A 12,511-nucleotide genomic window follows, 5' to 3' on the forward strand; every position below is an offset into this window, starting at 1 on the left:
TCAACCCAGGGCTTGGAAGTGAAACCAGGTTTTAGATAGCAGTTATTGGATTGCAAGCTCTTATTGTATGTGCAGTGACGGATTGATTTCTTTTGGGCGTGGGGGGGGTCTGGGAGGCTTCCCGGTGATACGGTAACATCATTATCAACGCCGCAGGTTCAGCGTGGTGTGCCTGGGAACTTCAGTACTTGGGGATGATGCGGGAGCGTTTCCCGGCGGCTGACATGGCTGCCTGCGTGCTCGCTGCTTGGCAGAGCTGTACGTCAAAACAAAACCCCTGTATCAGATAGGTGTGGGTAATCCTCATCTCGGCATTTTTGGCAGCACTGCTAACACAGACCTGATTGATCCCCTGAAATTATCAAGTTTCTTTTTCCATCATTGGATTGCAACAGCTCTCCTGGCTGAGGAGAGGAGGGGAGATCTTAAGAAAGCAGCATTTTGAATGGGTAGAAAAGCAAATGTGACTTTTCAGCTGTGATTTGCGATTCCTTCTGTACTTGGCTGTATTGGGATCGCATTCTCCCGGGAGCAGCTGATTATGCTGTGCTCAGAGAGGACTTTTCACCCGGCGGGCAGGATTGCATCGTTGTACATCAGAGGGAGACCCGCGCTGACCTCCTCCTGAAATCTCTCACGGTGGCAGCTGCTGGAAACAGGAGATGGGGCTCAAGTGGGCCAAGGCAATAAATCCTGCTTTCCCACTGACTGGAGGCTGGTTCAACAGAATTAATGCCAGAGCCGGGCAGCTCGTGCTGTGTTGTGTTAATCTGTGAAGTGAGGGCAACTTGGAGAAAGTGGCTGGATTAGAGCAGGGAAAAGTTAGCGGTGAGGACTCTTGTTCTCTCACCTTTTCTGTTAGAGAAGAGAGTGGTTCCCCGGGCAGGGCCGGGTGAGGCTGGCTTTCCTGCAGGTTTATCTTGATTGTCCATCACACCAGCCAAACCTCAGCTCTGGGAAAACCCAACTTCTCCCAGTGTCCTCCCTGAGGTCCCAGCTGGGCAGCCCTGATGGCAGCTGTGGACCATCTGGCCCATCTGCAGACCATCTGTCCTCCTGTCCATCCATCTGCTGCGATGTGGGGTACACTGCAGCCAAGTCCTTCCCTTACTGGGGTCTCTTCCTTCCCCCGACACCGATTCCCCAAAACTTACAGGACCTTAATTACCTTTGCGACTTTTGCCCCTTTGCTATAGTTTAATGAGACTGGCCGACACACAGAGTTACTTGGGGAAGGACGGAGAGGTGGAAGGATGGACAGACAGCACAGTTGCTCAAGCCTTGTTGTCTGTTTGATTCATTATTAAGGTTGGGCCATCTGAGTCAAGATTTTTGGACTCTCTTCTTAGCATATCCCTTAGCAGAGATATTTGCAGGGATGTGTAAAGCCAGGGTGTTTGGCTCATTACTGTTAATGCAATGGAGTACGTGCAGGTGGGGGATAAGGAGCAGATTTCATGAAGTGCTTGTAGTCTCGGTGTTGCTCCAAGAACTCTCATCAATTGCAGCGTGTGCAGGGAAGCTCATCGGTAATTTCAAACAGGGAAAGGTGTGTGATTATGAATGCCGCTCTTGTATCGGGAATCATTCACTTACTGTGTGCCCAGACACCGGGGCGGTCTCTAACAGGCAGTGGAAATTATGAAGAGGAGTGATTCCTCCTCATCTGACACTGTCGTCTTCTGTTTGGAAATCTCTTCCCCTTTCCTGCAAAGATCTCAGTTCTGCCTTTTTTTTCTGTTCCTGTAAATACTCATCATAAAGATGTGTGTGTGTGTTTAGTGCATGTGAACACAACAGGGTACAATATCTGCATGCACAAATAAAAGTCTTTAGTGCCCATAAGGCATCTACTGTCACCTTCCAAGGACAAGAGTTGTCTGGGCTCCCAGTTACCTCCAAGAAAACAGTGGGGGCCTAAAGCAAAACTTAAAAATGTAACTAGTATGGATGGGTGATCAGCTGCAAAGCAGATGGGGCTGTTCTTTGGCTGGAAGAGTGGGTATGAAAGCCATGCAGAGCTCTGTGCTTGCTGTGCTGGAAAACAAAGGTGAGAACAGTACAAGTGGGATTTTCCTGCTCCAGTTGCCTAAACATTAAATGTCTAGGATAAGCTAATTAGAGGGGCTTTTCTTGGCAGATAACTGATAGAGACAGCCACATCCAGTGACTGACTCAGCCCAGCTGCCTTAGAATAGGATGAATCACCATCTTCATATGAATTGACAGTAGCCTGAGCTTAGGTGACAAGTCTGAATCCTTACCTGACGGGAGATGAGATGCATCCTGTCCTGTAAGTCTGTTTTCCAACAGAGATCTCAGAGACTTTTGCAAGGGAAAATAAGTATTTTTTTTGCATGTGGAGTGGCAGGGAGAAGAGGTGCAGTTAGGAGCTGGCAGCCAGCGGCACAGTGCGGTCAAGGCTGGGGCTGTGCGTAGCCTTCGTCCTGGGGATCAGCCACTGACCCGTGCTGGGGCAGGAGTCCCTTTGCAACCCCTACTGCCTTTAATAGCGAAAGGTACTGGTCACAGAGCAAAAGGAATGATAAATTGAAGTTCTGCTTCTGACCTGTCATTTGGACATTCCAGTTGGCATCTGGGCTGCTCCAGCAAGCTCTTTTAGCAGACACACGAGGATGGAAATGGCAGATGCTTGATTAAATTTGTCGTATTTCCTTTTAATGCTTTACTGCGGAGTTGTTAATGGGAGTTCCAGCAGCAAGAGCAGAGTTTATAGGGTGGGTGTCTTGCAGGGGTGATGCATTAACCTTTTTCTTTGGATTTTAGCCATGTAATGTGGTGGGCTCTGGGTGGAGTTCCCTAGCAGGAGGTGAGGAGGCCGTGAGAGTGGCCCTTCAGTGTTTGCACTCAGCTGTCGGCAAACTGGAGAGACCGGTGTGATTGCTCACAGCCTCCTCCACGTCTTGCCCTTAGACCTGCGGCTTTTTCTGCCTCCGTCTTTCCTTTTGCAAGGGAAAATAAGTATTTTTTCTTGGACGAAGGAGGAGGAGGAAGGAGGAAGACCTTGGGGGATCGCTCTCCTTGGGAGCGTTTCAGTGCTGAGCAAAAGAGGCTCTTGCACCTCAGGGCTGAGACTGGCTGGGGCGCATTGCTGGGAGGTTGCTGCTGTCACCCATCCATCTGGGGAGCAGGAGGAAGAAGTGACAAGTCCCACCAGAAGCCATCTGGTGCAGGCTCTGCATGGCCAGCAGGATCCTGGCTTGGGGCTGGAGCCCCAGATTGATGCACCGGGTTGGATGGGAAACCGGGATGCGGGCAGCTCCCGCTGGTTTAGAAGGGATGAGTGAATAATATTTTGTGAGCTTAAGACAAACGCTTGCATTAAAGGCAGTGATGGATCTAAATTGTTTGAATTGTTCAAAGCAAGTCCTGGAGTCACCTTCCCCAGGTAGTGTTTCTAAGCTTTTTCTATACTGGGATCCCACTGGTTCTGTAAATCAAGATGGGATGGGTAGCTGAGGCTATCTATTCTCATTAAAAATCCGCAGGCACTTTCCTGAAGAAGTCTGTTAGCTGTGGTCTGGCCAAACTCCAATTGGAGTAATTGCATTTGCCTCGCAGTTTAACATAAATGCAGAGCATTCTTCTGCAAATCTCTTATTCGCAGTTGTTTATTATCTGGATGGCGGCATCAAATCTCTGCCCATTAATCCATCTCTCCAAGTTTCTGTAATTCCAGCCTCCTGGAGGGGGTTCAAGCTGCCACCATTTATTATTTGAGTCAATCTGCCAGGGAAATGTTTACTTCGTTTCTGAAACATTGACTCTCCTCTCTAACTGCACCCTCACTTGAGGCTTGAATGAGCAATCGTTGATTCCAAACCAATATTTACTCTCTTAAACAGAAAATATCCCACGTATTTAAACTCTGTTTTTGCACCATTCTGGTGGATTAGACATAGAAATTCACAGTAGCAATTGTTGGTTTGTTTGGAGGTTCCCAGGGTGCCTTCTGCGATGCCCCATCCAATTGTGCTGGTCCCACCACCAGCTGCCCGGTCACAGCCGAGCCACGTGTGGCTGCTAAAAGCTGCCTGCCCTCTTCAAAGGTGCAAACTTGGGCATCTTTGCATTGCTGAGCTCTGCTTTTTCCCAAAACCTGTTGCAACATCATTACCTTTCAGATGCTTTACTCCTCTCTCAACCTGTGAAATTGGTTCCTGTGTTAAAAAGCTGTTTGGGGAAGAGGAGGATGGACAGTGTGACTATTTCAGCCTTGTTTCCTTAGGATACCCAGTTAAGAATTAAGTTGTTTATAGGATGTGTAAAACACCTTATTGCAATGTATAAACGCATGGTTTATAGGGGGTGTACGCAGATGACCGGAGCTGTCGGGCTGCAATAAATGCACCAGGCAGATAATCTTTCCAGCAATGTACTTCCACGTTGCTTGGTCTTATCTTATAGGAAAGTAAAGCAGCACCAAACTTATTAGTTGTGAAGCAAATGCCGGAGGGCTCATCACGTGCAAAACAGGTGGAGGCTGATCCTAGACGCTGTGGCCAGCCATGGCTGATTGCAGCTGGCAAATCCATAAATACCAAGTTTTACGGTGGCTTACTAACCTCATAAGTCAACCAGACATCGGAGGATTTGTCATGGAGTCGAACATCCTAAAGATCAAAGGCAAGAAATATTTTATTTGCTTGTTTTCAAGGGGGTACTTCACAAGGCACGGGGGTTGAGCAGCTAAATATGTCCTCCATCAAGAAAACCAACCCCGAGGCCTTTGAGCAACCCACAGTGCGCTCGCTGTTGAGTCACATCTCACATGCCTGTCTCTCTGAGCTGACCTTACTCACCGCATTGCTAATGCTCACCTCATGAAATCATTTTTCCCAGATAAGTTGCTGCAGATGATTGATTGCACACAATATTAATCCTTTTCTTCCTTCGTTCCCGACCCTTGTTTATAATACCAACCTCTCCGCTTGGAAATTCATTATGCTACCTTGGCTATTAGTGGAGATAAGAAACAGTTTTGGAAGAGGTGCTGGCCAAAATAGCAGCTATCAGGATATTTATGAGCAGCTGTGATTGCAGGAGCTCGGGGTGATATTTTACACAGTAACCTCATTTGGGCAGCCAGTAACTGCCTTCACTCCGTGTTAATGAAGGCAGCAACAGCATAACCTGCTTTCCCGTCTGACTTGTCATGTGGACCTGCTGAATTTTCCTCTAATTGCAATTCAGTTTGCAGTGATAAGTAGTTTAATAAGCAAAAATGGGCTTGACTTGCATTGTTTATGGCTCCTTGTGGCTTAGGGGGTATTACACGATGCTGCATCTCATGGAAACACAACTTGGAGCTTCAAAAGCCGGTTGCTCAAGTGTTAGCTGTTGTCGTGCTGCAATTTTTGACAGGCAGCAGAAGGGGAATAACAAGTTTTTTCACCTGGCACTAAAGAAAGATAAGCTGGGGTTACAGCTCCCAAATGCCTTGCTTGCATTTGTTTTTCCTTTTTCACTGGGTAAACGGCTTTGCTTGTGTAGTGTTGGCCTGGGGCAGGCAATGGTGAGCTCTTAGTTTGGGCTGGTTTTTGGGTGGAAGGGCTGTTTCTGTGGTCATTGCTTGCAAAAGGGACCCAGGTTGAGGAGAGCACCTAGCACAGCATCAGCTCTGCAGGGCAGCAGGACTGACCGTGCCTGGCCTCTCGCTTGTCTTAGTGTTTTTTCCAAAATAATTGGGTTCTCTTATGCCTTTCATGGCTGTTGTTGGGAAGTTTCCATTGCTGGCTGCCGTGGAGGGAAGCATTACATTTTTCTGTTGGACTTCTTTGATTTGAATTTCTAATTCCTTCAGAGGATTTTTTGTTTGGGGTTTTTTTGGTGGTTTTTTGGTTTGGGTTTTTGTTTGTTTGGGTTTTTTTTTCCCGATCTAATAGCTTTGCATTGCTATGCTTGCAGAAGACTCCTCCTGTGGAAGCTGAATGCAGCTAGTTGGTGGCAGGAAGCTTTCCTTCCAGTGGGTAAGCCATCCCCAAGGACTGATGAGCGGTTTGGCTCTCATGGCCTCCTAAAGCTGGAAGCAAGTCAGATAAATTGCAGGCAGGGCATGGGTGACAGCAGGGAGGATGCGCAGCAAAATGAATTGAGCAAGGCTCTTGCTTTTCTACTTAGTCCCAAAGTGGTCTCCTCTCCCTACTCTTTAGTCTTGCCTGGCAAAGCAAGGCTTTAGCTGATGTGCTCAGCAGTAGGCACGGTTTGGTAAGACAGACTCAGGGCAGCAGCTCAAGTTGCAGGGAGCTGCCTAACATCAGGGTCAGCATCTTCTTCCCTGGTGCTTTTTGATCCACTCGCAGCCTTTGGATTGCTTTCGGTCATTTCTGCGGTCCTGACTTTCTCTGCTTGTTTTGTGTCATTAATCCCGAATCCCGCTCGAGTTGGGCATTAGCCCCGGCTGCCTCGCGCAGGCAGATATGCAATTGAATGTGCTGCACTGGAACGTCCTCTTGGCCTCCTCCTGCCAGTGCCCATGAGGATGCCAGGACTCGAGGTGGCTCAGGGATGCAGAGATGTTCCCCTTCTCCTGCCGCACGTGCGCAAACCTTCCCAGACCATCTCAGCACTGTGCAGGGTTGTGGGTGCACACTAGAAAAACACCCCTCCAGCCTACACCAAGAAAGCCATGGTCCTGCCTGGCTCATGAACACCATCATTTTAAACCCTTATACCCTCCCTATTGAATGTTGCACTTGCTATCCAGGTAAAGACCCCCTGGGAAAAGGGAACGTGCTGAAAAAAACCCCAAGTGACTCGAGCCAGATGCTGGGCGTTTTCTCCAAAGCTAGCGATTCGTGATTTGCTGCTGACAGCATGAACTGGTGTTAAGTTATTAAATTGCAGATGAGCTCATCACTTGGCCTCGAACAAGTTTCAGCTTTGAGTGGCTTTAAAATATTACATGTGGTGGAAAAGAGACAATGCTGGTGTGGCAGAGAGATTTAGGGAGCAGCTGAGAAAGACATCTGTGCATAAAAAATGTGTACCAGGAGGGAGGAGGGAATACTTCATGTGAAAAATGTAAGCTCTCCCAGGAGAGAGGAGGAGAAATTCTCCAATTTATTTGCTCTACATTTTAATTTTAGCTTAAGAGAAAATTGTCAGACTTTTGAGATGCTTAAAGGGAAGCAGCAAGATGCTAAGCCTGGTTTGGTCCTCAAAGATCTCGGTGTGTCGAGAGCTGCGTGCACAAGATTACGTCTACCAAGCCCCAAACCCAGCTCCTTTGGTAGTGCGTGGTGTTTGCCAGCCATGCCATATGACCATGGGTCAAATCCAGCTTTTAATTGGTGTTTTCTTAATCCCAATGTTGAGCTTTACCAGACTGGGAAGGTAACATCCACACTGCTGTTAGAAGAGGTGTTTCTCTCCCTGAAAGAGTGGGAGTTTGCTTTGAGGATCTCCCTGCCCTACATTATCTGCACAATTTCTATTTTGCCCTTTTTTTTTTTCCTCTTGCAAAGGAGCCCGAGCTCCTGAACCCACCTGGTTCTGTGCAGTCGCCCGTGGATCCATGCAGGGCCGAACTACATGAGGAGGAAGACGGTCTTGAACAAAGGAATTAGTTTTTCCAGCCTAATTAAACCCAACCATGCCGGAGCAGCCTTGGTGGGCTGGCCTGGCCGTCAGTGTTGCTCCTGGGGAGCACAGGCACACGCCCTCATCATAGCTCTAGATCTCGACGCTGAGATTAATTCATTTTCTTTAAGTGCCAACTTGGCAGAAGCTGTGGGATAGATCATAAATCGGTTCAGCCTCTTTATTTTTCAAACTAGGTATGTTTGCAATCAGTGGGCACGTTGGCCTGTTGGGTTTTGTGGCCGGTTGGATTTGATGTTTTGGGGCTTTTTTGGTGCTCGTGGCAAGGGATAACAGTCCCACATGTGTGGTTTTTTAACTGCCTCGGCTCTTTTTTACCAAATGGCATGTTTGCAGTCAAAGCGTCAGCAAAGCCGGTGTTAACTCAGTGCTGCAGTGATGCCCCTAAAAATAAGAAGGAACCCGGTACGCTGAAGGCTTGCCACCTCGTTTGTGGCATGAGCTGTAATTGCACCATCTGACTGCTACAGCCAGTGTCTTAAGATGGAATAGATTGATTTTTTTTTTAAGTGAAGATGATAATTTTCAGCCTGCGTGAAGTCAGAGAGCATCAGCACGTACAAACAATGTGCCTTCCCACACGGTTCATTGCGGCGGGAGCACCTCTGAGCTCAGGACAGGCTCTAATTTATTGTGGGGTGCCAAGGTGTTCTTGGCTTGGATTTGCTGTATGAAAACACCGGGGGCAGGAGAAATGTAGATTATTAACAAATCGCGTGTGTGGCTGTCAATAGTGAGCTGCAGACTGCGACCCTGGAGCAGCCGAGCTCAGGGGCATCAGCTGGGGGACGGTTGTCTCGGGGTTTTTCACACAAACCTGAGCTGATCGAATTGCAAAGTGTTGCCAGGATTTAGGGGACAGTCCCCACCCTCAGCCACACATTTCTGTCCCTGTCTGTACCCTGGACCTGCCAGGGATCATGAATTTCTGATAGTTGAAGCTCCTGAATTGTATTTCTGTTTTTCTGCCTGGTCTTTATCCATGTGCACGTGTACAAAGGGAGGTTACCCAGGTCTGTGATTATCTTCTTTTTTCCCTTTTTTTTTTTTTTTTTTTTAATTTTTAGACCATGTAAAGCTGCTTTCTTACTGCCGTGTTGATTTTTTGATTTCCTACAACAGCAGCTATATCCAGCCCTACTGCACTTCTACATGTTTGGGCAAAACCCACAATTTATCCTGCGAGGGCTGGGAGCTGGGGTGCTTTGGCTGTAGCACAGGTTTGAGATGGACTCCTTTCTCACATCTGCAGGGCTTAACATCTCGCTGAGCTGCTCTGCTCAGCTCTGTAAGGGAGATAATGCCTCTGTGTGATGCCTTCCTTTTAAATGCATCGCTTCTAAATGTAAGGACTTGCGGTTGTGGGTGATAAGTGCAATTTGCATTTGTGAGATGTTCTAATGTGCTCACATGACAAGTTCTGCAGAAGTGCAAAATGTTCAATAAATAACAAGTTATTAGTCGAAACTATAAATAAAAGGAGAGTCAGGAAGGACTGCTTTTCGCAAGATGATGGTGAATAAGATTGTCTTAGCCCTGTGCTGTGTGTCTGACACTTTCTGACTTTTTTTTTTAAATGAGTCACTTAGCCCAGACTGAGACTCCCATGTCACCAAATAGCACCTTCCTCTTACTGGCACCTTATAAATAACTTTTATGTTTCACTTTCCGCAGCTCCACATGACAGCACCCCCTGCCCTCGGGGTCCTCGCCTGTATTTCATCCCTGTAGCCAGTTGGTTTTCCCTAAGAAGACGACCAGAGCACCAAATGCTTTCCCTTAATGCATGTTTCTCGCATTGCTCATTCCTTCTTCACCTGAAACTTCCATCTCATTTTTGCAGCTCAGCTCTTTTCAGCCTCAAATTTTTGTAGAACTGGGCCAGTTTGGTTTGATGGCACCATAGTTAATCCCTGGGAGCGCTGCCATTGCTGGGCAGCAGGCCTTTGCACCCCCAGAGACACATGTGTTTTAATGAAATTCATGAAATTCTTCATGCCAGATGCCACCAGCTGTGTGGGAGGAGGACTTGGCATTTGACGCAGTTGTGGACAAGTCTCTGCCTCCCGCGTGGCTGTTCTTGGGGGTCAGAAGTCATTTTCCTAGTGGAGATACAGATACGAGGAATTCCTCATTGCCTGTTTTTTAGTGGATAGTTGAAATGATTCCTCATTTCTGCTGTGTTTTGGTTCAATAAGCAGGAGTAGACACTCAGAGCTGGACCAGCCCGCCAGCTTACAAACCCAGCTCCTGTTGCCAGTGAGGGCTTGAAGCACCAGAGGTTGTGGCTTCCTACACAAGTGTTTGCACTGATGCAGTGCTGGTGGCCAGTTCTTCCTTACCAAGTTACATCTCCACTATTCGGTGTTGGCTGTCAAACAACCACTTCCACGTTGTTTTGGCAGTGTAGGGGCTCTGTCTTGCCAAAATGCATGGCAGGGTGGCAGGCAGGGCTCAGTGTGGGTATGTCCCTGCCCACCGAGTCTTGCAGGGTCATCGGGAAAGTAAATGCCTTGGGGTAGGTGTGGTGGTGTGTCTCTGCCATGGGAAGGTGGATGCATTACCCAAAGGAGAGATGAGTTCCCTGAAATGCTGTAGGACCCATGGGTCTTCATTTTGCTAAGTCCCATCCATACGGAGTAGAGGAGGCTGCTTCTGGGCTTCACTCTTCAAAAGCGAAAGCAGACCTCTGAAGAGAGATACAAACCATCTTATTCCTGTCAAAAATAAAAGGCAAAAGGGAAATGGCTTGTTCAAGCTCACCCAGTAAGGCAGGGCTGGAAAATGAGCCCAGCTCTCCTGGAGCTCTGGTGTTGGACAAGACCTGTGAGGCACATCTCCTTGATGGACCCAGTCTGGCACAGGGTTATCCCGTGGGGTGGCTGGTGGACCTCGCTGCAACGTGTGTTCATCTGAGAGGAGTGTTGTCCCGTCCCCTGATCGGCTGCTGCTGAGGAACAAAACATAGTGGAGATAAGATATTTGAAGTAAAAGGAGTACACTATATATAACCCTTCCCCTCCTTGTCCCTGTGCGCTAATATATTAAATATAATGATGAGTTCTCTGCCAAAATTCCTCAAATTATTATGTCTAAGGATTGAAAATCTTAGAAAATAGTCTTGGAGGGGACCTCAGGAGGTCTGATCCATCCCTAGGGCAGGATCAGCTCGATCTGAACTGTTCCTGACACATCCTTGTCCAGTCTCCAACAGCAGAGCCTCCACCCCTTCCCCAGGCAATCTAGTCCAGCGCTTCGCCCTTCCCAAACCCCCAAATTTATCCTCCTGTTTCCCTTGCTGCAATTTTAGGCTCATTCCTTCTTCCCTATGCACAGCAGACCCAGAGCACATCTATGCTATATCTATTCTCCAATTCCAGTTTCATGCTGATCAAGCTGTCATGTTCACTGGAGTAATTTTTTATTTTACCTTGTTGCAAGCATACTGTTCGCTCGGTGGATTTATGGCTTGTGAGAGGCATGAGTGTGTTCATCCTGCAGCCCTAATGCCTTTTTGCAGAGCAGATAAAGCACAGGAGTGCAGCTTTCCCCAGGGTGACATGCTCCTGTGTTCCTTCCTTGTGTTGGGGGGTGGTGGCTATCACTTTCTTCTTGGCTTCTTCATGGGGACCACCAACATGGGCTAATTTTAAGATCTACACTAGGCGCTGCCTTTTGTAGCACATCTCATATTGCTCCTTTACCCTGTTTTCTGCAGGATTTAGGAATGGAGTCAACCTCTCTGGATGATGTCCTCTATCGATACGCCAGCTTTCGAAACCTGGTGGATCCAATCACTCATGACTTGATCATCAGCCTTGCTAGATACATCCACTGCCCCAAACCGGTAGGTACCATGGTCTCACCACACCTCCATAAGTGTGCTGACTTGGGAAACTCTTCTGCTGGGAGTATGGAGCTTACCTCTGAGTTCCAGGGAAAAAGCCTGCTGGTTTTTGGACAGAGAGGTGTCTTTGTGTGTCTTTGGACAGAGAGGACCTGCTCAGAAATCGTGGTTTGATGGCACAGTATCAGGCTTTCCAGCTGACCAAGTGACATTCATCTAATGTTAGTACTTTGGCTGTTAGCACTTTGTTTTGCAAATGATTTCTGCTTTCTGCCACTTTTTCTTTCTGTGTTAAAGACCTTACCCCATCAGGAGCACTTTCTGCCTCGCAAGGATAACAGTCTGTTCCTCGCCCTTGTGCGATATTTATCACGACCCCAAATGACAAGAGAGTCCTTGGCTGTGCCTTCAAGGCCAGGTTCCCAAAAAAGCACAGCCTCCAAAGGCTGCTGTTTGGGCTTGGGCATGAGCAGGTTTCTCTGTGACCACAGCCCCAGGCAGATGTGACCTTTTAAAACTCTCAGCCCCATTTGCTTACTGGCATCTATAGCAGCATAAGGGCTTTTGAAAATTCCAAGCTGGCTCCCTTCCGTTCTGTGGTAAACATGACTTTGTGTCGTGGCTACTGGCTGTTTGGATAATTAAGGTTTATTTCCCCAGGCTTTCTTTTAAATAAGCAATATTGTTGGTGTCTGATTTGCAGAGCAGCGTAGGCTTAGAAAGGTATGAAGTGTCTGATCTCTCAAAACACGCTGGATGAGGAGGAAGAGGTAAGAGAGAAGACCAAAAGCTACCAGACGGTGATCACAGAGATGTAGGTGGCATCAGATCTCTGGGGATTTTTGAGCTCTTAGTCCTCCTGTGCTGCAGTTCCCTACCTGTAATTTTGGGAGGATGGCACAGCTCTGCTACATCAGTGTGATGTGTCCTGGCACTATAGTCGTGGTGACATGTCGTGCACCAAGGATGAATTGGTTGCAAGCATCTAAGATGCGCGCCTTTCAGAGGAAATACCTTTCTTCTGCGAAGCACTGTGCAGGC

At 47.7% G+C, this 12,511-nt stretch overlaps 1 protein-coding gene across 1 annotated transcript in view; it reads left to right on the plus strand.

The window, feature by feature from the left end:
• LRRC75A (leucine rich repeat containing 75A) overlaps positions 1 to 12,511 on the plus strand; it is a 97,976-nt gene that overhangs the window by 21,950 nt on the left and 63,515 nt on the right. Inside the window, exon 2 of the mRNA XM_072882497.1 lies at positions 11,342 to 11,470. Within this exon, the coding sequence (XP_072738598.1) occupies positions 11,342 to 11,470 (129 nt within the window). The remainder of the gene's footprint in view (positions 1 to 11,341; positions 11,471 to 12,511) is intronic.

The sequence above is a fragment of the Ciconia boyciana genome, chromosome 17, assembly GCF_034638445.1.
Source record: "Ciconia boyciana chromosome 17, ASM3463844v1, whole genome shotgun sequence".
Taxonomy (NCBI): domain Eukaryota; kingdom Metazoa; phylum Chordata; class Aves; order Ciconiiformes; family Ciconiidae; genus Ciconia; species Ciconia boyciana.